At 45.8% G+C, this 26229-nt stretch overlaps 3 protein-coding genes and 1 pseudogene across 4 annotated transcripts in view; 2 read left to right on the top strand and 2 right to left on the bottom strand.

The window, feature by feature from the left end:
• The window catches only part of LOC309550737 (uncharacterized protein), a 578111-nt gene that overhangs the window by 378346 nt on the left and 173536 nt on the right, over positions 1–26229 (top strand). The window lies entirely within an intron of this gene.
• LOC309550685 (uncharacterized protein) overlaps positions 1–26229 on the bottom strand; it is a 903485-nt gene that overhangs the window by 830611 nt on the left and 46645 nt on the right. The gene's annotated exons all lie outside the window — the stretch shown is intronic.
• LOC309550719 (uncharacterized protein) lies at positions 2126–3555 on the top strand. The gene has a single exon (XM_082251054.1). The coding sequence runs from the start codon at positions 2134–2136 to the stop codon at positions 3508–3510; it is 1377 nt and encodes a 458-aa protein (XP_082107180.1). The 5' UTR covers positions 2126–2133; the 3' UTR covers positions 3511–3555.
• LOC309550287 lies at positions 18766–24020 on the bottom strand (annotated as a pseudogene). The gene is made up of 2 exons: positions 24014–24020; positions 18766–20163 (listed from the first exon to the last, which is right to left on the bottom strand). The product of its transcript is annotated as an uncharacterized misc_RNA (transcript).

Genomic DNA, 26229 nt, shown 5'->3' with positions numbered 1-26229 from the left:
CTCCTAGTGCTTCCCGAGGGCTCCAAGCACTCCACCAGACTATAACCGCCTCAGACCCCACGAACCGCCGCAGCTTGGTCGGGGTCTCGCTGTCTCCTACCCACCCTGGACCTACGACAAGGCTCCAGGTTCCAGTGGGTGAACCTGTCTTTCCCCAGAGAGTGAAGCAGGAACAAGAACAAGCTCTTACAAGAGCTTAGTGATTATCCACGGGAGTATGAAGAGCATAGCAATCCCTTGTAGCAGATTCCCCCAATGAAAGACAGGACTCTTGATTGAGGGTGAAGTATAACTCAAAACTTTAATGGTACAGCTGCTCTTTTATACAGTTTTCCCCCACAAGGTTACCACCCAGGTGGACCTTGTTGGGAACAGGCCCTGAAATTCACAATCCAATGAAAACAGAGTTTTACACTCCGTCACTCCCATACGGTGTACACAATCCCTCCTCTCTGCCCAGTGGCGTAGCGTGGGATGTCAGCACCCGGGGCAAGGCAAGTAATTTGCGCCCCCTAACCCACGGGATTTTAGCACTCGAGTCTCTTCCACTAGATTAGTTAAAGAAACCCTTACCCCCTAAGCACATGTATTGTTTGTTATGAAAATACTGATGTAATTAAAGTAAAATGCATCTAAATACAAGTTTGAATGACCAGCGTGCCCCCTTTCAATGCAGAGAGACCAGCGTGCCCCCTTTCAATGCAGAATGACCAGCGTGCCCCCTTTCAGTGCAGAATGACCAGCATGCCCCCTTTCAATGCAGAATGACCAGCGTGCCCCCTTTCAATGCAGAGAGATCATCGTGCCCCCTTTCAATGCAGACAGACCAGCGTGCCCCCCTTCAATGCAGAGAGACCAGCGTACCCCCTTTCATTGCAGAGAGACTTACCTGCAGCGGTGGCTTCTCCTCAGTTCCCCACATCTTCTCAAGTCCTCCGCGTCTCCTCGAGTCCTCCCGCCTCCTCCTCAGCCAATGGCATGAGTACGCCTTTCTGATTGGCCAGGAGGAGGATCCGGGTGACAATAGCGAATTTTCATTCGCTATTGTCACACAATGGGTGGGCTCGGGGCGCACTGCTATGCGCCCCGGGTCCACCCTTTTTTGAAGCCTGTTAGAGCCTCTGGCTCTAATCAGGCAATTAAAAAAAAAAACCCACTCTGTGACAGCACCAGGCTGCTGATTCACTCGCTGCTAAACTGACTGAGCAGTGAGGAGAGGGGGCATAGCCGGGGCTTGGCTTGCAACGCCACCCCACCCTACACCAAGGGACAGGTGAGGCACAGTCCAGCCCCGTCCCGACCTGCCATTTTCATCCATAGGGCTGCCGCGCTGGACATCTCCCAGCCTAAAGATGGAGGCAGCCGCAGACAGTGTGTGAACTGTGTATGTCAGAGTCAGACAGAGTGACACTGCGGATGCGCCCCCCCCAGATGTTGCGCCCGGTGCGGCTGGCCCCCCTGCACCCCCCACGCTACGCCACTGTCTCTGCCTGATTACAGTATCCTATGCAGATGAAAGTGTATATAGGAACAGAATTAACTTAAACTAATTATCTAGCCATCTGGACAGAACAATGTGAGGTCATTAAGATTTAACAATGGAACAGTCACAATCCACACATACATCCCATAATAAGTTTATCTCAAGGCAGACAGACACAATAGAACAATTGAATACAGGCATTTACCAATAACAAACCCCACCCATCTCACTATCAAGGGTATGTGAGACATTCCTGCAATATTCTGACAATCTGAAAAGTAAAACCGTTCATCTTCATACACTTCCTGAGAGATATTGCTGACAAATATTACTGTCCCATCTGAAGCAATTCAAACCATTAATTATGAGTGATAGAGGGGGAGGGGACACTCATCCTATAATCCCCTCAGCACTGTCACTCCTATAAAAGACAGCTCTCGTTGGTTCCTCACTCTCTGACTAAGGTCCATGAATAAAGAAATGAACTGGTAGGAGATCAGAGGACCCATTTACTAGTTACCTTGAGGGGGGAATTGTAAGATCCTCAGAGACAAAGCTGCCTGATGTGGGCGGAGTCCTGGTTTAGGGCAACCAATCTGCTTATGTCTAGTAATAATCTTTTTATTTCTATTTTATTAGATGGACGGGAGATGAGGAAAACCTCAGAGGATTGTCTCACTTTGTCTCCAGACTGTAAAGTAGAAGATGAAGACATCACACAGTATAGTCCAGGAGAAAACCCGGCTACCTCAAATGTCCATCCGGCACCACACAGTGTAGATGGACCATCGTATTCCTCTTATCCTGAGGAACCTCAGACTGTGAGTGACGGTGCCGGACCATCTTATTCCTCTTATCCTAAGGGTCCTCAGACTATGAGGGGTGGTGTCTTCCTTCCAAAAGATAGCAGATTTTCCTGTATTGAGTGTGGGAAACCTTTCCATTTTAAATCCAATCTTCTTGTGCATATAAAATCTCACACAGGGGAGAAGTCACATTCCTGCCCAGAATGCGGGAAGTGTTTTGCAAAGAAGTCTCATCTTTCCATACATCAGAGATCTCACACGGGGGAGAAGCCGTATTCCTGTCGTGAGTGCGGGAAATGTTTTTCAAAGAAATTCAATCTTTACACACATCAGAGATTGCACACGGGGGAAAAACCATATTCTTGTTCTGAGTGCGGGAAATGCTTTGTACTAAAATACAAACTTGCTGTACATCAGAGATCTCACACTGGGGAGAAGCCGTATTCATGTCGTGAGTGTGCAAAAAGTTTTTCAAATAAGTCCAATCTTTACAACCATCAGAGATTACACACAGGTGAGAAGCCGTATTCCTGTTCTGAGTGCGGGAAATGTTTTGTACAAAAATCACAGCTTGTCACACATCGGAGGGCTCACACTGGGGAAAAACCGTATTCCTGCTCTGAGTGTGGGAAATGCTTTGTAAAAAAATCAGGACTTGTCTCACATCAGAGGTCTCACACGGGGGAGAAGCTTTTTTCCTGTTCTGAGTGTGGGAAATGTTTTTCAAATAACTCTAATCTTTACGCACATCAGAAACTTCATACACGTGAGAAGCCATATTCCTGTTCTGAGTGCGGGAAATGTTTTGCACGAAAATCTGATCTTTTAAAACACCAAAGGTGTCACGTGTTGCAAAAGTTGTATTCTTGCATTGAGTGTGGGAAATCTTTTTCAAAGAAGTTAGATCTTTACTCGCATCAGAGAATGCACACGGACGAAAAGCTATATCTTTATTCCTGTCCTGAGTGTGAGAAATGTTTTTCAAAGAAGTCCAATCTTCACAGACATCAGAGATCTCACACAGGGGAGAAGCCATATTCCTGTTCCGAGTGTGGGAAATGTTTTTCACAGAAGTCCCATCTTTACAAACATCAGAGATCTCACACGGGGGAGAAGCCATATTCCTGTTCTGAGTGTGGGAAATGTTTTTCACAGAAGTCCCATCTTTACAAACATCAGAGATTGCACACGGGGGAGAAGCCACTTTCCTGTCCTGAGTGAGGGAATTGTTCCTCACTGAAGTCCTGTCTTCCTTTACAGCAGGGATCCCACACAGCCCCCTCGAGGTGTATTAGTGCCTTGAGTGTGGGAAATGTCTTCTGTATGAATGTTGCTGGACATGTGGGGAAGAAGCACACCCTGATATACACCTCAGATATACTCCATGGCTGATCTTCTTCATGTAAGAAACACTTCATAAGGAGATCAGAGATCACTAAAGACATGGATGAAGTGTTGTACCGTGTTGGCCATTGATAGCAGTAGAAAAATAAAAATGGAGTCATTACCTTTCATTGGCTGAGTAAATTATGTGGTGTAAGCTTTCACAAACACTTTGTTTAAAAAAATTTGTTCAATGAATGTGCTCAACATTTGCCCACCCGTGGCAAGCATTGGTCATTTTATTATTTCATACAGTGATTTCCTATCTATATCAGGGAGAGAATACAGGCAGCCTCTATTCGCTTTTTATCCCATTTTTTGCTGTCTCTGTATTCTCTCCCTGTTCCCTATCTTTCTCTTCCAGACAGAATTTTTCTTTTATGGTACTGCTGAGACTAATGCCTCGTTTCCAGTGAGCGGAACGGTTCGGTTCGGTACGGTACGCTATTTTGGGTGTTTCCATTATGAAAGTGGCCCATACAACCGAACCAAACCGCACCATTCCTGGTCCTGCTTCAGATGTAGGGCCATAGGAAATGGTACGGTACGGTTAGGGCGGAGCTACTGGTGTCACACAATAGATTCCACTGATTGGCGGACAGGAAAACTTCAATGCTCACGTCAAATGAAAGAGCAAAACAAACACCTCATTTGGTGTAAACCCCGCATGGTCCCTGGTGGCCCGACTTGCAGTGGAAACGCTCACCTGAATAGACCGGACCATTCTAACCCTCCCAAACTGTACCGACCCGAACCGTTACGCTCAGTGGAAACGAGGCATATGCTCCCTCTCTAGCATCCCAGGCATCCTCCCATTTTCTCCAATATCCCTCTTTTGTTCACCACTCTTCTCTCTTCTTCTAGTAGTCACTTCCGTAACTGTTAACTTTCGATTCTTTTCTTGCCCTCTCCCAAACTCCTTGTCACCCCTTTTGGCATACATCATAATCCTTTAGTGACAGTGAATTTAATTAGCCACCAGCACTCACTTACAGTAACAGGGAGAACGGTCGGGTCCGGAGCTGAGCAGCAGGCGCCTGAAAAGGCTGGTGTGCTGAGCGCGTTGGTCTGATACTGCGAGGGCGAGGCCCGTCTCCAGAAGAAACCCCCACCTACGCATGCGCCACCCACGCTACACCACTGGACAGGTACAGGCCAGCCCCCGCCATGTTCGCCCAGGCACAGGGCGCCTGCCGGCCATCCTGAGTCTGAAGATGGGGGCTGGAGCGCAGAGAGACATCGTTAGGGAATATAAAAGTCAGACAGCAAAGTAAGTTAGCTGGGACAAGGTCCTATTTGGTGCGACTGTCCCATCAAAAATGGGAAAGTTGACAGCTATGGCCTTGTCAGTACGAACTGAGGAAAGCCCATTAATGGCACTTCCTGGTTACAATGTGATCAGCTGTGATTGGAAACGGCTGATCACATGGTAAAGAGCCTACGTCATAGGCTAGGGTAACCAGATGTTTCCGGGGACAGTCCCTGGAGTGAGGATACTGTCCCCAGACCATGCCTCTCCCCATATTCAGGAGCGGCCCCCATACCTATTGCTGACAGCATAGCAGGACCTGCAGCAGTGTGAACATCCATCTAGCACAGGCAGGGATTAGTGGGCAAGCTGGGGGTGTGAGAGTGAGTGGAGCAGAGCTGTAAAATTGAAGCTCTGACGTCAGGAATGTGCGGGGCCGATATGTGGAGTACCTCCTTTCCATCCACAGCCAGTCAGCGGGCAATACAACCCTCTCTCTCCAGCCTGCCACATTTGACTGTAAACAGGTGCTGAATCGGGTTGTCGGGAGGGAGATACAAGAAGGTATGACAACAACTACAGCAATACTGATCCTGCTGCACACACAACTCTAGCTGGATGGAAACAACAGGCAGTCCGGTAGTAGGGTCACATGTAATGCTGGTCGGCTGCAGTGTCTTCCAGATATCTGTGTGGTCAGGCAGTGTGCAGGTACTTTTTTTTTTATCTGCCTAACGACCTGCACATTGCCTGACCCACACATTGCCTGACCCACACTTTGCCTTACCTGTACATTGCCTGACCTGTACATTGCCTGACCTGCATATTGCCTGAATACACTGATAATAAGACGCTGCACATTCTATGAGACCAGGGATACATGGCTGTTAACCATTTCAGCTTCTATTCAGTTATTTAGCAAGAGCTCTGTGTGTGCTGCATTGGATTTTTTTTTTTTTTTGGAGGATTTACTGCTGGTTCAGGCTAGAAGCTTCACAGATGCATTAACTGTTTACTGTCCTCCACTAATCTTGAACAGGTAACTGTAAGGCAATTTTTATTTTGGAAATTGGATGTGCTGCTGTCTCCTGTCACTTGGTTGTACTTTCAAAGGAGGATTACTGACTTAATCTTACAGAGCTGGTTTAAATACAGTGGAGCAGCCCTGTAATACTATACACTTTTACACTGCCGTAAACTCAGTACCTGACTATCTCCTGAATCAATTGTGTCTGCAATCTCTGACCATCTCCTGTACCATATCTGCAATCTCTGACCATCTCCTGTATCGTGTCTGCAGTCTCTGACCATCTCCTGTACCATGTCTGCAGTCTCTGACCATCTCCTGTATCGTGTCTGCAGTCTCTGACCATCTCCTGTACCGTGTCTGCAGTCTCTAACCATCTCCTGTATTGTGTCTGCTGTCTCTGACCGTCTCCTGTATCATGTCTGCAATCTCTGACCATTTCCTGTACCGTGTCTGCAGTCTCTGACCATCTCCTGTATCGTGTCTGCTGTCTCTGACCATCCCCTGTATCGTGTCTGCAGTCTCTGACCATCCCCTGTATACTGTCTGCAATCTCTATCCATCTCCTGTAATGTGTCTGCAGTCTCTGACCATCTCCTGTAGTGTCTCTGTGGTGTGTGAGTGATGTGAGGTGTATATGTTTTATACAGGCTGCGTGTAATTGACATTACACAGACACACCCACACACAGAAAGAAATATTCACACTTGTACTGACAAAACATACCCTTGTTAAAATCCCATGTATACTGTCATTACATACAGAAGAAAAATAGTTAATAGCCCCGCCCTCTGCACGTAGCATCCTCCGGAGCCATGCACTCTGAACGTGGCATCCTTCTGAGCCCTGCACTCTATACGTAGCATCCTCCTGGGCCCTGTCCTCTGTACATAGAATCCTCCTGAGCCCTGCACTCTGCACGTGGAATCCTCCTGGGCCCTGCCCTCTGTACATAGAATCCTCCTAAACCCTGCACTCTGTACGTGGAATCCTCCTGGGCCCTGCACTCTGTAAGTAGCATCCTCCTGTGCCCTGCCCTCTGTACGTAGCATCCTCCTGGGCCCTGCCCTCTGTACGTAGCATCCTCCTGGGCCCTGCCCTCTGTACGTAGCATCCTCCTGAGCCCTGCTCTCTGTACATAGCATCCTCCTGAGCCCTGCTCTCTGTACGTAGAATCTGCCTGGACCCTGCTCTCTGTACATAGAATCCTCCTGAGCCCTGCCCTCTGTACGCAGCATCCTCCTGAGCCCTGCCCTCTGTACGTAGCATCCTCCTGAGCCCTGCCCTCTGTACGTAGCCCCCACTACCCACCTGAGCCCTGCCCTCTGTACGTAGCCCCTTCCTGAGCCCTGCCCTCTGTACATAGCATCCTCCTAAACCCTACCCTCTGTACGTAGCATCTTCCTGAGCCCTGTCCTCTGTACGTAGCATCCTCCTAGACCCTGCCCTCTGTACATAGCATCCCCCTGGGCCCTGTTATCTGTACGTAGCATCCTCCTGGGCCCTGCTCTCTGTATGTAGCCCCCTCCACAGCCTAGGGCTCCAATGAGGGAGGAGGGGGCAGAGCAGAGAGCCATCACCAACAGTCACCAGCCCTCTGCTTAGGGAGTTATGAGAACCGACTGATCGGCGGTGTTTGATCGCTTGGTTCTCAGGCTTACAGACGGCAGGGGTATGATGCTGACTCCACCTAGGTAAGTATAATTCTGAAAAAAAAAAAACAACCCCATACTTCTCTTTTTAACCACTTGCCAACCACCAGCAATACATATACTGCAGCAAGTCGGCTCTGTCACATGAAACAACGTAACTGTACGTCGTTTCGCGGGACCGCTAGTGGGGGCGCTCGCATTCGCCGATTGGCTACAGGAGGAGCCAATCAGTGGGTCGGGCGGCCACGATTGCGCCGGGCACCAGTGATCGCCCCCCGTGGAGACAGAATGGTGGTCTGCCGTTGTAAAACACTGCGACAGCTGTTCTGTCAGTGATGAACACAGGGATCCTCCTATTTAGGAACACAGGTCTCTGTGTTCATGCAGAAAGACCATCCCCCACCAAGTTAGAAAATACCCCCTAGGGACACATTTAACCCTTTGATTGCCTCTGGTGTTAACCCCTTCCCTGCCAGTGTCATTAATCAAGTAACAGTGCATATTTTTAGCACTGATTACTGTAGTAATGTCACTGGTCCCCCCAAAAGTGTAAAAAAAATTGAAAATTTCCTATCAAATACTTACCGTAATTTTCCTTTCCTGATGGAGTCCATGGCAGCATATGAATGGGTTAAACCCGCCTCCACTCCCCTATAGGACCCAACTCCCATCTTTGCTCTGAGCCAGAAGCCACGTTCCGTAAATAGCCTACTCGTGACTCTGGGTGGGAACACCTGCTGCCATGGAGTACATCAGGAAAGGAAAATTACGGTAAGTATTTGATAGGAAATTTTCTATTTTCCTGACAGACTCCATGGCAGCATACGTATGGGAAATAACTCGCCATTCACACCCGGGTGGGCAATTGCAGAACCAAAGATAAGGGTTTAATTTACACTGTCCACCGACAGGATTTGTAAACCAAAAATTAACAGAAGATAAAGAGACCAGCTCTACACAATAAGCCATAAATGTATTGATCAGGGACCACAAGGTTGCCCTAATGATTACATTGAGAACCACATGCTGCAAAGCCGCCCAGGATGTGGGCACACTCCTGGTCGAGTGAGCAGTCACCATCCCCAAAGGAGCCAAGCCCTCGGCTCTGTGAGCCTGTAGGATGGCCCAGACAATTCATGCCACAATCCTCCTAAATGAGGCACGTTTCCCCATTGTCTTTTCCAGAAAAAAGGATGAACAGGCATTCTGAAGCCTGAAGGAAGCTCTAGCTTTTAGATGTAACTTCACAATATCTGAGAGATTCCTAGAACCAAAGGAAGGCACTGCTGAGAGTCAAACTCAGGATTCCCTGTTTATTAGACATGCGCTTTAACCAACTAAGCCACAGGCGACCTCTCCCATGTCTAAAGGACGCAAGTTAGTATCCCAAAGGATGGCAGAACAATTTCTTGGTTCCCATGAAAAACAGATGTTCCCATGGGAATTGAGTCAAATATAGGTAAAAGCACAGCTGGAACTGGAAGAACATTAAGAAAAGTTCTCCATGACCAGTGAATCCATCTCTGAGTTTTTTTTCTTCTAATGCCGACGTGATAGCCAGGAGAAAGGCAAACATGACAGAGAGGCCTTTAATGGAGATAGTCCTAGAACACTCTACTCCAATTCCCGAGAGGGAGTGGAGAACAAGAGGGAAATTCCATTTGGAAAACCTCCGCTTACTCTGAGGTCTGAACCTAGTTGCTCCCTTGAAGAATTATTGGACAGGAAAGATGCCTAGACCTGAAAACACCTGTGAAGGCTGATAAAGCTGACACTTGTACTCTGAAGGCGCTGATAGATAGAGCCAGATCTAAATCGGACTGGAGGAAGCCCAGAATATTTAGAACTTCTAGATCAGTACATGATCTGTCAGCAGTAGACATGTATTGCACAGACTTTGACCAGATTCTCCCGTAAACTTTGTTTGTGTTCAATCTCCTATTCAAGAGAAACAGAGAGATGACTCTGTGGGAGCAGCCGAGGACCTCCAATCTCAAGAACCAGACTGTCAGACGTAACCTTGCTGGACATGGATGTAGAAACGCACCCAGTGACAGAAGGTCTGGCCTGATGAGAAGGAGCACTGGGTTCCGGTAACTGAACAGTGCTAGCAAGGGGAACCATGGCCTAATTGGCCAAAAAGGCATCACTGGCACTACCTCCACAACTTCTGTTCAGGTTTTTCATAGAAACCCGAGGATGACCAGGACTTGAAGAAATGCACAGGACCCGCTGCATTTCCAATGATCCGTCAGGCCATCTGCGCCTGAAAAACCTCCACATGTAGAGACCATTCCTTGTCGTCCAACTGGACTCTGGAAAGAAAGTCTGTTAGAATATTTTGGATTCTGGGGAAATAAGCCTCTAAGATGTAGGCTTGATTATTCTGAGCCCAAGACATAATTGGCTTCACTTCCTGTAATAGAGAGCAGGCTGTGAGTCCCCACCCCCCTTGTCTTTTAACGTAGGAGACTGCCGTAGTGCACTGTTGACTAGTCTAAGAGCACTGACACTCCCTTCGCTATACAGTGAAAAGCCTGTAGGGTGCAGAAGGCTGCCCAGAGTTTCAGAATGTTCAACATAATCTTGTGAAGTTGATAGCCCCGCCTGCCTTAAGCTATCCCTGACAGGCAGCAAGCCCCCTAACCCATATTGGTGGTATAAAATGTGATTGTGAACCAGGAAATGGGGCAATGGAATGGCAAAATGAGCCAGTTTCTCCATTGCAGCCACTAGGGGACTCACTCTAATGACTGAGGTTATGTATGTAGCACAATTCCCAATTTGCTGGATGGGGGTCCCCCTGGGTCACCGCTAGCACCAACAGCACATTTAAGCATGTTTCTCCAAGTGTGAGCACTGAGACAAGAACCAGTCCAGTATCGTTGGGTTTTTAGGTTTATTTGGGAACTTGGATGGGAGAAGGAATGAGTGGGATACTCCTTCAACTAACTATGAACAATCTGGCAGGGACTCTGAATAAGCGCGGCTTGGCACTGGCTAAATGCCAGTTGATGCTGGTTAACGCTGTCTTTCAATAACTTCTCTTTATGCTTTGGAAGTCCTCTCTAGATCCCTGAGGCACTCTTGCCTGAGGTAGCTACTTGTACACCTTTGCTATAACTTTTGAGCAAACTAATTGTAGCACTACTCCCTTGGGAGCAGCTGAATGTGGGTTCCCCTGGGTTACCATTAGCAACAAGACAGTTCAGCATATTTAAAGTGATATTGGCTCTAGGAGCTTTGGTTTTTGTGTTTTTATTTAGAACTTGGATGGGATACTCCAACTTGTATAACAATGCACAATTGGCTGAGACGACTGAATAATGCTGAGTAATGCTGAGTAGCACTGTATAACACTAGTCACGGCTAGGCCGCTGCTTCACCTTGACATTAGCAGTGAAGTAATATTAAGTGAACTTTCTGAGGTAAACTGTACTGTACTGCAGAACAATCTTCAGGGCCCTTCCTGGCACCCCCTTTATTCCTATTCTTCAGGGTCAACTACATGGCACCCCTTTCCTGATACACTTCCTGTGTGAGCTAGCTCCTTGATCCCCGGACTTCTCTGGAGTAGTCCCCTCTCCAAGGCAGACCCTTTAGGCAAATCTCCTGGTACTCACGATACTGTTTTTCCCAAGAGGACTCTGCCAGCAGCTCCACTTGTCAGTACTCTGGATCCTCTGCAGCTCAGCTCCACACCTGGTTCACTAGGCCGACTGCCTGAACCACCTCCTCACACCTACAGGAGGAGAGACCTCCTCCTGGGACTTTGCTCCCACCAAAAGACACCCTGTCACATGTCCCCTCAGTATTTATGGTCAATCCCAGGATGTATTGAGGGAATGCCCTCCCACTGGGACTGCCATAAAACATGTGTCAATGGCTGGGTTTCCTCTACTTTCCAACAAGCTCCCTCATTGGATACAGTGGGGACACTCCCTCAGACCCAGTGAATCACACCTGGAAACATGTGACAGGCAAACTAATAGATCCAGCTCCTCTGATAAGCAGCAGGAGCAATAGATGCTTTTACCTAGCACCTGTCTACGAGGGTGCTACATCCAACCCTCACCAAAAATTATCCACGTCCCATTGGCTCTGGGGCAACCGCCCTCTACAAAAGAACCCTACTGGAACAATATCAGAGGAGTATCCCACAAACCTGGAAAAGGGGAAAAAAAGAATTTACATGAATAAATTATGTAGTAAAAGTATAAATATTTTATCTGTACTTTATGATACAAGCTCAGGAGCATTTAAGGCAATGCACCCCCCACTAAGCAAAACTTTGCTCTGATGGGTAAACACATGACCCTAACTATCTATCTCTACATTTCTAACCAATCCTGTAAAGAGAAGGGAAAAGAGGTTAGATATTCCTGCAATTTACATATTTAAAGTACTATGACCTAACTCAGGTTTAATGAGAAGACCCTCCCCGCAGGGGCAGCCTTCTCATCCAGCATCTCTAGCTAGGCATCTCAGTTCCACACACAGTCTTGACTCGGCGCCCAGCAGCTCACTCCTCAAAGGCGATCCTGAACCCTGCCACTGACTATCTATAGCAGTCCATTGAGATAGCTGTGGTGTCCTTCCAGGCACACCCAGCATCAAGTTTCTGCCCCTCACAGGGACTGGGTTGCTGGAGCCTGGGCAACCCACTATTCCAGAGGAGGCAAGATTTCTTTAGGGGCCCTTGATCCCAGGGCACCCCCCACCGAAAGAACCTTGGAGCTTGACCCACTTCTTATAGGCATTTATTATTATTATTTCAGGTACTTATATAGCGCTGTCAATTTACGCAGCGCTTTTTACATATACATTACACATTCACATCAGTCCCTGCCCTCAAGTAGCGTACAATCTAAGGTCCCTAACGCACATTCATACATACATAGTAGGGCCAATTTTTATACAGGATCCAATTAACCTACCAGCATGTCTTACTCCCACAGTTCCAGTGCTGGCCCATTGGCCCAAAGTAGTCCACCTGGAACTTCAGTAATTTGCAATCCAAGATCCCGGCCCGATGGCCCAAAGGATCTGCTGAGCACTACAAGGAGAAGTTTTCTCTTGAATCCAGGACCCTGGCTGATGGCCCAAAGGGACCGTGGAACAGCAATAAGGATCTGTTCCAAACTCTGGAGAGGGACGGCCCTCTAGTTTAAGTTCATTGGACGTAACTTGATATTCCTCAACCTCTTCCGTAAGGATAGAAGGGAAAGGGGGTAGTGGAACGGGGATATACACCCCAACAGCAACAACTTGAATTTACTTGAGTGTAGTTCCAAGTATAGGCTAGCCAGCCATTTTTTCCCTTAAGACATTTAATTTTTCTCTGAAAGTCCTCTTTATATGTAGTAATCCGGATGAGGAATTCTAACGATGTTCCCTTGGTCATCTCGAACACGGACCGACCAGGCCTGGCCCGATCCGTCTGGGCGGCGATCCTCCACCCGGTCCAGATAGATGGACCGCCCAAAGTTCCGCCCAAAGTTCCATTGAGTTTTGACTGATGTGAACTTTTCCCAGAGTTCTGCCCTGGTGGAGTTCCTGTGAGGCTTGGGAATGAACAGGAAGTCCCATATGGCCTCATCACACCAAGACTCTCGCTTCTTCTCAATTTCTAACATAACCTCCCATGGAGCGTAAGGGTAGTCATACCCGTATTCCATGGCAACTGCTGCATCATTGAGAACCTGGGAAGGGTTTTCCGGTTCCCCCTCCCAGCTGGAGAAATGGGGTTTCTTCACATCTGATCAGGGAGCTATAGGCCTCATTTTGATCCCGAGCCTGGGCATAGTTCTTGGGTGGGGTTAAATCTGGGACCCAACTGGCATAGGCTTCACAGATACCAAAAGTAGAGCATATACCCAAAGGCCCCAGTGAACGGGAGCACCAAAAAATTGGTGAAATCCAGAACCCCAGACTCTGGGCGAGCTCCCCCCTTACCACAGAGTCCCTAGTGTCTTTGTCAGGCATCTCTACTGTGTCAGGACATTGTGGACTGCTCGGCGCTTCAGATTCCCAGTCCCACTCAGTCTTATCCTCTGACTTCCAGTTATCCATCCCCTCCTCTAGGGATCCAAACCGGTTCTGAAAACTTGGAGACCCCACATCAATGACCCTGGCCTCTTCCTCACTGCTTACACTTGTTTTGGCAGTCCTGGTTGCTGTTGGCCATCTTTCTCCCTCAGTTTTGATGGGAACAGACCTTGATTCTGCTGCTGCAGTTTTCAGCATATCAGGGGGCCTCTCCCCGGCCCGCACTACCTGCATACACCCTTTTTCTGGCATTCGGGCTTCCTTTGATGGGCATGCTGGACCACTGCCAGGTTGAATGGCCTCCAGCTGCATCATCACTCGGCACACTCCTCTCCTACAGCCATGGAGAGGTCCCGACTCCAATGCAGACAAGGACTGAGTGACTCCAGTCTGCCATGACACACACATCTTCCTGAGCCAACCTTCACTCCTCTCCGCCTGCAGCAGCAGATAGCTGCAGTGCCCACACTGGCTCCATACTTGCACCCTCATTGTTACACTCAAACACTGGGGACATACGAGGCCTAAGTGATCCACGCCTCCTCCGGTGCATAATACCAGTCCTCCATCGGGCACCATCCGAATTCCTGTGTCCCACAGGGCAGATGCATTCGGCCCTCCGGTCTGCCCAGCAGGTTCTCCACCAACAGGTGAAACGATCGCTAAAGCGCTCTCTCTCTCCGGTAATCTCCATGCTGTTTCTCCGAACACGTGTCTCCCTCTCAGCCACACTAAAATGAGTTAGAAACTTATAGACTTCCCTTGTCAGTCCTGATTGGCTGATTGTGAACAACGTCTCCACCCACATTCCTTTCTTGGCGGTGGCTCCTCTTGCTAGGCAGAACTTTTCAGCGCGCGCTTTCCCGCATGGTGCAGTAACCCCTCCAATGCCGCTCTCTCTCATCTCAGCCAACATAGAAGTTACTGCAAAGTGGACCATGTCCCTCTCCAGACATGCATCCACTCTTCTTGCTTGTAGCAGGGCCTCAGCTGCGCCTCCATCACCTTGAGCCAGCTGTCCCTCTTTGCCAGTCCAGAGAATTGTTCCGCTGTCATATGCACAGTCAACAGTCCTCCTCCAAGCACATGTCCAAGCAAGGCCCGTCACCATACTGTCTCCGAAGAAAGCCCTACTGCCCTCCCCAGCATGAACGACAGCTATCTTCACAGTATTGACACTGGGTGGTTGTAATGAATATGTAGCACTACCCTCTTAAGGACTGCTGAATTCTTCACCTTTCTGGGTCCCTCTGGGTTACCGTTAGCAACTGCATGCAGAAACCTAACACTTTACTATCCGGCTCAGTCAATGAATAGTCCAGGGGTTTTCGTTGTTTTTATTTTATATGGGGATGGGAGAAGGGATACTCCGGAACTTGAACTATTCACAATTCGAAGGACTGCTATCTGAAGATGCAGTCAGGCTGCTAATTTACCTTGCCATTAGATGAATTGTATATATTGAGTCTTTGAACAAAAGACTTGGTTGCACACTATCTTCACAGTACTTGCCTTGCACCCACTTTCACTCCACCAGCTGACACCCGTCCTCTGACTATTCTACTCCGGGTGGCCCCCTTCCTGGTCAGGCCCCTAGACACAATCCCCTGTACTCACAATACTGTTTTTCCAGGCTCTCCAGTGTCTCAACCCCTCTAGTCAGCTCTCCTGGACCTCTAGGTTCAGCTCCTTCCTTCTGGCTCACCAGGCCGACTGCCTGTGACCATACACCAACTGCTACAGAGGAGAAGGCAGCCGCCACCCTCCTTTTGGGACTCTGCTCACCAGCCAAAGACCCCGAGCACATGTGCTCCTGGCTTTTATACCACACCCCACAGCGCACTGAGACTATCAGTCTGTGCCAATCACTGGGGCTGTAACAAAGCCTGAATACTCATTGGCCAGGTCTCCTCCACCGTCCAATGTGCTTCCCCACAGACCAGATGAATCACACATTGAGCACATTGAGCAGACCTAACTTACAGATCCTGCTCCCTGTTAAGCAAAAAGCAATATAGAATTTACCTGCTGCTCCTCTGATAGGCCGACAGAGACAAAAACTATACTCACTCTCTAGCACCTACCTAGGAGGGTGCTACAAATAGTAGGCATGCCATTGCAAGAGAGAACGAACACATTTTCAGGAAGTGAAAGGCAGCGTGCAGAAATCAGACAACAGAAAATAGTGTTGTCAGTGAAGAACAGTAAGAAGCTGATTGTCTAGTTTAGATAAGACTTTCTAAGCTACACAAGCAGCTAGCCAAAAAAATTAATAATATCAAAGATAAAGATATTTAACATACTATTAATAGGAAAATTTGAATTTCTGACTGGAATTCCCCTTTGCCTAACCTTTTTTGTCTTTAATTCTCCTTTAACTACTTCCTGACCGCCCGCCGCAGTTTTACTGTGGCAGGCAGCCCCTCCAGCGTGAACCGACGTAGCCCTACGTCGATCGCGCGCCTGCAGCTAAGGGGAGCGCTCCCGCCCACACTCAGCAGCAGGGACTCCGAAGCACGGGACAGGCAGCTCCGATTGCCACCCTCAATCGTTCCCCGCTGAGAGATAAGGACGGTCAGCTATTGTTGTAAACACAGCTGACCGTTCTTCTCGCTAGAATGATCACAGAGCGCCTGTGATACTTCTATATCGGATCACAGGTCTCTGTGATCATTTCAAAAGACCAGCCCCCCCATACAGTTAGAAACACTCCCCTAGGTACACATTTAACCCTTTGATCACCCACTGTGTTAACCCCTTCCCTGCTAGTGTCATTATTACAGTAACAGTGCATATTTTAAACACAGATTACTGTAGTAATGTCACTGGTCCCCCCAAAAGTGTAAAAAATGACAGTTAGGGGTCCGTTCTGTCCGCTGCAATGTTGCAGTCCCGCTAAAAATCGCCGCCACTACTAGAAAAAGAAAAAATGACAGAAATCTTTCCTGTAGTTAGTAGACGCGATAACTTTTGCGCAAAACAATCAAAATATGCTTAGTGCGATTTTTTACCAAAAATATGTAGCAGAATACAAATTGGCCTAAAATGTTAAAAAATTTTAATTTTCTTTTTGGGAATTTTATATAGCAGAATGTAAAAAATATTGTTTTTTTTTTTTTTTTTTTTTCAGAATTGTTGCTCTATTTTTGTTTATAGCACAAAAAATAAAAAATCACAGAGCTGATCAAATACCACCAAAAGAAAGCTCTATTTGTTGGAAAAAGGGACATCAATTTTTTTTAGGTTCAGCGTCGCACAACCGCGCAATTGTCCGTTAAATAATGCAGTGCCCAATCGCAAAAATGGCCTGGTCATTAAGGGGGCAAATCATGCCGGTCCAGAAGTGGTTAAGGGGGTGTGGCAGGGTGTGTGTCCTATGCCTAAATACTTTTTCTAATAGGTGTTCCTCATTGCCATTTCAAAAAGTTGGGAGGTATGGCCATAATGTGGTAATTTTCCCATCAGTAAAAATAGAGCAATACAGCATTATGGCCACTAGATAGGACCAATGGTCAAAGGAAATACTGTAACTGGGTGAATGTTTGTCAAATTTGTTCAACTATTTTTCCTAAAATAGACATCTAAGTGTTTGTGAAAGATTACACTACAAAAATGACCCCGTTGAATCCATTTTTATTTTTCTCCTGCCATCAATGGCCAGCACAGTACAACACTTCATCCATGTCTTTGGTGATCTCTGATCTCCTTATGAAGTGTTTCTTACATGATGAAGATCAGCCATGGAGTATATCTGAGGTGTATATCAGGGTGTGCTTCTTCCCCACATGAGAGCTGTGATGTCCAGCAACATTCATATAGAAGACCAGAGGCATATTTGGAACCTTCAGTGCCCCGGTGGATGACACACGGATTCTTCTCTCTGAGCCCAGTGGTGGAACGCCAGGGCCCAGCCAAAAGTGTGACTGGTAGTTCCGCTACTGGTGTTTTTTAATAGTACTTTGGGGGGCTTTGGTGAATTACCAGGGGTCTAAACAGACCTCAGATGTTTCACCTTTGAGACAGAGAAAGGAGATTGAAGACACAGCCCTCAATCTCTACAGCCTCAGCTGCACTGAATGAATGGACAGGCCTAGCTCTGTACAGAGCTTCCCATTCATTCACAAACTGAAGAATAGAAAACACAGTGTACTATGTCTCAGTTATAAATGAACAGGGTCAGGGATCGGTACTGATCACTGACTGTCTATTCAGACAAGGGAGGGGCCAGTAAATAACATGTTTATGTTCAATAATTTTTATTAGAAAGTTTCATAATAAAATACAATACAAGTAGAAAAACAAGGAACAAAACAAAAAAGGAAAGGGGGGGGGGGGGGGGAATCATGGGAAAGGGCATGGAAAAGGCCCAAGCACAGGGAACCGCTTTATAAACTGACTATCAAAAAAAAGTCCATGGTGACAGGGGCCGTCAGCCACTGAAAACACAATAACGCAATGTGGGGATATGGGTAGGCATGATAAAAGCAAACACAAAATGTGCACACCCCCCCACCCCAAACATCCCGACCCTATACCATCTTAAGAGAAAAAAGAGTGTAGGGGGCTGGGTGGACCCACAAACTCTGGCCTGACGGCCGCAATTGACCCTCGTCCCCATGGAGGGACCATTAAAGTAACACATTAGGGGGGAAGGGAAAGAAAGATAAAGGAAAGAAAAGAAAGAGAGAGAAGGAGAAACAGGGAAAGAGGGAAGGAGGGATAGGACGGGGGACATAGAATCAGTGCATAAAAGCCCAGCTGGTGTAATTAGGGGGCCACCCCCAGGGGGAGTGCGTGTCCCACCTTGTTCCTTCTCCAGAGAGATCCAAGTAGCCCAAGAGGTGCCAATCAACCCAAGTCGGTCCGGGGGTCACCCTCCAAGTAAATAATATGTTTACTGGTCCCTTCTCCACTCTCCATTGAGACGGCATCCCCCAAGGCATGAGGGGGGCAGGACAAAGCACAGGGGCTCGGGGGCAGCCATATAGGAGGGGCGGCATATAGAGGAACCGATCTTCTTCATGTTCGTCCTGCAGCTGCGGGAGGGAGAGAAAGAGAAGTGGGCTTTAAGCGACTGTAGGAGGAACATGGAGGAGATTAGTTTCTCTATAGGTGTACAGGAGGCCCCCTGGAGGATGGGGCTGGGTCGTAATTGTGACCCCTGTAATTACGCCCCCTGTGGAAGAAATTTCCCGCACTCAAGGCACTAATACACCTCAAAGGCTGTGTGGGATCCCTGATGTACAGGAAGACCGGACTTCATTGAGGAACAATTCCTTCACTTATGACAGGAAAGTGGCTTCTACCCTCTGTGAGATCTCTGATGGCTGTAAAGATGGGAGATCTGGGAAAAACATTTCCCGCACTCAGGACAGAAATATGGCTTTTCCCCCGTGTGAGACCCCTGATGCCTGACAAGATCTGCCATTGTTACAAAACATTTCCCGCATTTAGAACAAGAATACGGCTTCTCTCCCCTGTGAGACCTTTGATGTGTGATAAGATTAGACTTCTGTGAATAACATTTCCTGCACTCAGGACAGCAATACGGCTTTTCCCCCCCGTGTGAGTCCTCTGATGTGTGACAAGTTCTGATTTATGTAAAAAACATCTTCCACACTAAGAACAGGAAAGTAGCTTCTCCCCAATGTGCGATCTCTGATGCCTGTAAAGATGGGACTTCTGTGAAAAAAGTTTTCTGCACTCAGGACAGGAATATGGCTTCTCTCCTGTGTGAGACCTCTGATGTGTGACAAGATGTGATTGTCGTATAAAACTTTTCCCACACTCAGGACAGGAATATGGTTTTTCACCTGTGTGAGATCTCTGATGTCTGTGAAGATTGGACTTCAATGAAAAACTTTTCCCGCACTCAGAACAGGAAAGTGGCTTCTCCCCCGTGTGCAATCTCTGATGTCTTGAAAGGTTCGACTTCTGTGAAAAACATTTCCCGCACTTAGTACAGGAATACGGATTCTCCCCCATGTGAGACCTTTGATGTGTGATCAGTTTTGATTGTTGTACAAAACATTTCCCACACTCAGGAGAGGAATACCGATTCTTCCCCGTGTGCAATCTCTGATGTCTGTAAACATGGGACTTCTGTGAAAAACATTTTCTGCACTCAGGACAGGAATATGGCTTCTCTCCTGTGTGAGACCTCTGATGTGTGACAAGATGTGATTGTCGTATAAAACTTTTCCAGCACTCAGGACAGGAATACGGTCTTTCACCTGTGTGAAACCTCTGATGTGTGACAAGTTCTGATTGTCGTACAAAACATTTCCCACACTCAGGACAGGAATACAGCTTCTCACCCGTGTGCAATCTCTCATGTCTGTGAAGACTGGACTTTAATGAAAAACATTTGCCGCACTCAGAACAGGAAAGTGTCTTCTCCCCCGTGTGCAATCTCTGATGTATGGAAAGACTGGACTGATCTGAAAAACATTTCCCACATTCAGAACATAAATATGGCTTTTTCCTGGTGTGACACCTCTGATGTGTGACAAGTTCTGATTTTTTAACAAAACATTTTCTACACTCAGGGCAAGAATACGGCTTCTCTCCCGTGTGAGTTCTTTTATGCACAATAAGTTTGGATTTGGAATAGAAACACTTTCCGCACTCAGTACAGGAAAACCTCTTACATGTTGGAAGGACGGCACCGCCCCTCACGGTCTGAGGTTCCTCAGGATAAGAGGAATACGATGGTCCGGCACTGTCCCTCACAGTCTGAGGTTCCTCAGGATAAGAGGAATACGATGGTCCAGCACCGTCCCTCACAGTCTGAGGTTCCTCAGGATAAGAGGAATACGATGGTCCGGCTCCGTCCCTCACAGTCTGAGGGTCTTCAGAATAAGAGGAATACGATGGTCTATCTACACTGTGTGGTGCCGGATGGACATTTGAGGTAGCCGGGTTTTCTCCTGGACTATACTGTGTGATGTCCTCATCTTCTACTTTACAGTCTGGAGACAAAGTGAGACAATCCTCTGAGGTTTTCCTCATCTCCCGTCCATCTACTAAAATAGAAATACAAAGATTATTACTAGACATGAGCAGATTGGTTCCCCAAGAGCCCAGGAGTAAACCAGGAATGAGGATGGGGGGAGAACAACCAAGAAGACTGGACTAATCATGAATTCAACCATTATTGGGTAATTTGACTCCTCCCTCATTATCACTTTCTGTTAAATGTTCCAAATGTATCAACGTTATCACAAGTATACAGACATATCCCTCCACCCAGCACAGCCAGCAAAAAAAAAAAGTAAGTGACTCTGGGCGAACTGCTCTGTTAGAGGTCTTGCTAGATCTGGGCATGGGGCAGAAGACCCAAAGCACATGCATCAAGTGCCTAGGTCCAGCAATGTCTATAATGAAAATCATCATTTTGCTGCCAGCTGAACCCCAGAATCTCCATAAATCCAGTCTAGATACATAAATTGTGTCTGCAGCACAGAGAAGGAAGATTATCCGAAAGAAATACAGGAATACAGGATGGGGAACACAGCTCAGGAAAGTGACCAGGGTATAACAGGCTGATATCACCCAGTCCCCGCCCTACTCTAGACCAATCAGTTAGCAGTATGGGTGGAGGAATGTATTTAGTGTTAATGACCCACCTGTGCTGATCTCTGTAGGAGTGTTCTCCTCTATAAATGTCCCCGTTATTCCATCCTCCTCCATAGATTGCTGATCATCCCTCATATACCTCTCTTCTTCTTTTGCGTTAACCTCAACTTTTATATTTATCAGATCTTCACCCTAAACCAAGATAATGATAGAAAACATCTAAAAATGATTTAAGCTTTAATAATGTAACATTACAAAAATAATCCACACATTGTCCTTAGGTTTTTGGTGTAGATGGTCCATCCCACCACCCTTATAATCAGTGTTGGGCATGGAACTTAAAAAAAGTAATTAGTTATAGTTACTAGTTATTTCTCACAAAAAGTAACGGAGTTAGTAACGGAGTTACATCAGTAAAAAAGTAACTACTTACCAGGGAAAGTAACTATTACGTTACTTTAAAAAAATAATCAAATATGTCAAATAACTTGGATTTCCCCAATATTAACCACTTAAGCCCCGGAGGATTTGGCTGCTCAATGACCAGGCCGTATTTTGCGATTCGGCACTGCGTGACTTTAACGGACAATTGTGCGTTCGTGCGACGCTGTACCCAAATGAAATTGACGTCCTTTTTTTCCCACAAACAGAGATTTCTTTTGGTGGTATTTGATCACCTGTGCAATTTTTATTTTTTGCGCTATAAACAAAAAAATAGCGACAATTATGAAAAAATAACAATATTTTTCACATTTTTTTATATATGAAATTCTCACATAAAAAATGTAAAAATTAAAATTTTTTAACATTTTTAGGCCAATTTGTTTTCTGCTACATATTTTTGGTAAAAAAAAAATAAAAAATCGCAATAAGCGTATTTTGATTGGTTTGCTCAAAAGTTATTGCGTTTACTAACTACGGGAAAGATTTATATCATTTTTATTGTTTTTTTTTTTTTTAACCACTTTACCACCGGAGGATTTTCCTGCTCTACGTCTAGGCCAATTTTTGCAACTTGGCACTGCGCGACTTTAACTGACAATTGCGCGGTCATGCAACACCGTACTGAAACAAAATTTACGTCCTTTTTTTCCCACAAACAGAGCATTCTTTTGGTGGTATTTGATCACCTCTGCGCTTTTTATTTTTTGCGATATTAATAAAAAAAGGGCGAAAATTTTGCGAAAAAATTGACATTTTCTACTTTGACAGTTAAAAAATATCCAATATATTAAATTTTTGTCATATATTTAGGCCAAAATGTGTTAAGCATGTTTTTGACAAAAAAAATTCTCAATGAGCGTATTTTTAACCGCTTTAAGACCGGAAGATTTTACCCCATTCCTGACCAGGCTATATTTTGCGATTCGGCACTGCGTTATTTTAATGGACAATTGCGCGGTCATGCGACGTTGTAACCAAATTAAATTTATGTCCTTTTTTCCCCACAAATAGAGCTTTCTTTTGGTGGTATTTGATCACCTGTGTGAATTTTAATTTTTGAAAAAAAGAGCGACAATTTTGAAAAAAAAAAAAAAACAATATTTTTTACATTCTGATATATAACATTCCCAAAAAAAATTATAAATCAAAATTTTTTAACATTTTAGGCCAATTTGTTTTCTGCTACATATTTTTGGTAAAAAAAAAATCACAATAAGCGTATTTTGATGCAGCACAGTGGCCAGTGGTAAAGTGTTTAACTAGTAATGGCGGCTGTGACGAACGCCCATTTGCTGGGACGTTCGGCATGGGCTACTGGAGGAGTGTGGAAGCCAGCCTCCTGCCCAGGGACTACGGCCCTGGCTTGTAGGGGAGCGCGGCTGCGGGTGGGGGTGTATGCTGGGGGACCCTTGGAGTACTATTACTTTGAATTCAAATCCATGTCACCCCAAGATACAGACTCTGAGACTAATATCATTGTCACAGGCCTAAAGCTGCCTGTTACAGCAGAGGACTTCTCCACACATTGAGAGACTAAAGAGATGCTAATGACGTCTACTGTGGGGATGTGTATTGACAGTTATAATAAGGGGTGTTGAAAATGGAGATGGGCCGTCTGAGAGCCTATGTCTTCTGCTTTCATCTGTTTAGAGGTAAAGTGTGTTCACACTTCTAGGAATGTGTATTCGGCTATGTTTGGGCTGGTTGTTTGTGGAGTCAATTATGATAATGCTAATCCTGTCTGAGCCTGCAATGTCATACACCTATTGTGTCTGTCCAGATGGCCAGGTATGTTAATTATGTTCTGTTTACAATACATTTGCATGATGTAATCAAGCACCAAAGCACCACTAAAACTGTATATATTATTCCACTATATAAAGCGGTTTACACGTACAGGGGGTGCCCCAACAAATTCCATAAAGTTTGGGATCTGTGGCTTGAAGCTAAGGATACTGTTGATGACCAGAATATTGCCCTAATCCAAGTTATAGATTGTCTCATTTTGTGTATATTGCTGTGGGATACTCGTGCCTCCTGGAGCACATTGGGCCCGAGGTGGATTGGTATTATGCGCATTGGAGTATCTGTAGGATGCCTGAGATATGCACATGCTCTCTTAAGCAGCAGCCATTGTTGGGGGGTTGGTGGTTTTAGTTTAGTTATCTTTCCTTTTTGTTGTTGTTCTATTGTTTTTGTGTTTTGTTGAGCCTGGGTATGCCCACACGGCTCTGTTTTGTACCTTGTTTTTTCAAAATGCAATAAACAGAATTTAAAAAACAAATAAAAAAATAACTGTATATATTGGAAGTGAATTGTGGAATAAAGAGTCTTTGTTTTTACCCTTCATCGTGCTTAGGCTGATGTTTGGGGGGGATTTGGGGGCCAGAGTCACTGCATCACGTGGGATTTGGCGGACCTAAGACAGTAATACTTGGTCGAAGTATTGGTGGTCCGTTACAGCGGCGATCTGCGATTTTATTTTTAGCTGGACTGCGACATTGTGGCGGACAGATTGGACCCCTGACTGACATTTTTGACACTTTTGGGAGTACCAGTGACATTACTACAGTAATCAGTGCTATAAATGTGCACTGTTACTGTAAAAATGACACTGGCAGGGAAGGGGTTAACTTTATTGGTGGTCAAGGGATTTAGTGTGTCCCTAGGGGCGTTATTCTTACTGTCAGGGGGCGTGGCAAGTGAAGTAACCACAGAGACACGCGATCCTATATAGCAGGATCGCATAGCCTCTGTGCTTACTTCAGGGAGAATGACAGACGGCTGTGTTTACATCAGCCGTCTGTCTTTCTCCCTCTCCTGCGGAAGATCGCGAGTGGCCTACTGCCATCGGAGCCGCCGGTCACATTTGCTGGCTCAACAGGGAACGAGCGGGGGCGGGAGCGCGCCCCCTACAGGCTCGTGGGCGAGCGACGTAGGTCTACGTCGCTTTGCCTGTAGGGGACTGACTGCCGCAGCAAATAGTCGTGCGGCAGTCGGCAAGTGGTTAAATATGTTAAATGAATGAAATGAACACTAGATAGAAGCAATTATTATTATAAAACATTTTACAGTAATCTACACTATTTTTTTGTTGCTGTGGGACAATGAGACACCTATCAAATATATTATTGTAAATACGATCATTACTATAGTGGAACAATAAAACACAATAGATGGTTTAGAAATTTTTATATTTATTTACACAGACCTGAGACCACAACTGGCCAACAAACAAGTCTCAAAATAAATGATACTTCTTAGAACTGTATCGTTTAAATAAAAAAAATAAAAAAATAATGAATAAACTCTTTGTTATGCAAAAAAATATATAAAACCGTCACACAACTTCACAACTGTTAGACATGCTGTGTAGCCTACTTTAAATATTTTATACTTAACAATGTACCAAAAAAAAAAAAAAACAATAATAATAAAAATATACACTCTTTGGGCTCTTTCACACGGCCGCTCCGTATGTCCGTATTTCATCCCATTTTTTTGCGGATGAAAAGCAGACATAATGCATGTCAATGGGATTGCGGATGTCAGCGGATGACCATCCGCTGACATCCGATTTTCGTCCTTTCAGTTCTGTTCTGTTTTTTGGAACGGAACAGAACCCTATTTTTCTTCTGTTTAAAAAATGGAACGGATACAAAATCGGATGTCAGCGTTGTCATCCGCAATCCCCATAGACATACATTATGTCCGTGTATCATCCGCAAACGGATGGGATGATATGCGGACATACGGAGCGGATGTCATCCGTGTCCGTGAAAAAAAAAAAAAAAAGTGCCGCAGCGGAATAAAAAATGGGAGCGGCCGTGTGAAAGAGCCTTTTGGAGTGCAAATAAAAAATATGAAACTGATTTATATAAACAAACAGGTAATTAAATGTTTTATTACCTGTTTTATATCAGTTACATATTAATTCGCACTATATATTTTATTATTATTGTTTAATGAAAAAAATGCAAAAAAAAAAAAAAAACACTGTTGTCCCCTCTGCCTCTATTTAAATCAGTGTCATGATTTGCCAGATAAATCCAACTTTAGCTCCTAAACATTCATTCATTCATCATCAATCATTCCATACACTCCTTCCTTTCTAAAGCCTCGTACACACGCAACGATTGTTGGCTGTGAATTTTCGGCCAACGTCCGGTCGGCCGATTGTCGGCTTGTTAGTATGATGCTTCCGACAACCGACTCCGACTTTTCGGCCGAACAAAATTTGGTGTGCATGCTATAAAATTTTTGTTGGCCGTCACCAGAATGGCCGATTGTTCTTCAGTCAGTACAGATTTCGGCAGACAAAAATGTGATGAGCAAGACTGGGCATGCTCAGAGAAGAAAAAACACACAAAAAGTAAACCAGAACATGACATCACTTCTGCAGTTGGTTGTTGTTGGCCGACAAAATTTGTGTGCAGTCTAGAGCACATTTTAACCAACACAGCAACACTGGACAAAAGACGGCCGATCGGTCAGCTAACAATCGGTGCGTGTGTACAAGGCTTAACACTCATCCATCCATGCATGCATTCCTTCATCCA

The sequence above is a fragment of the Pelophylax lessonae genome, assembly GCF_965119305.1.
Source record: "Pelophylax lessonae genome assembly, chromosome: 3".
Taxonomy (NCBI): Eukaryota; Metazoa; Chordata; class Amphibia; order Anura; family Ranidae; genus Pelophylax; species Pelophylax lessonae.
Note: the sequence above shows the minus strand (reverse complement) of the source record. Positions and strands in the feature narration are given on the sequence as shown.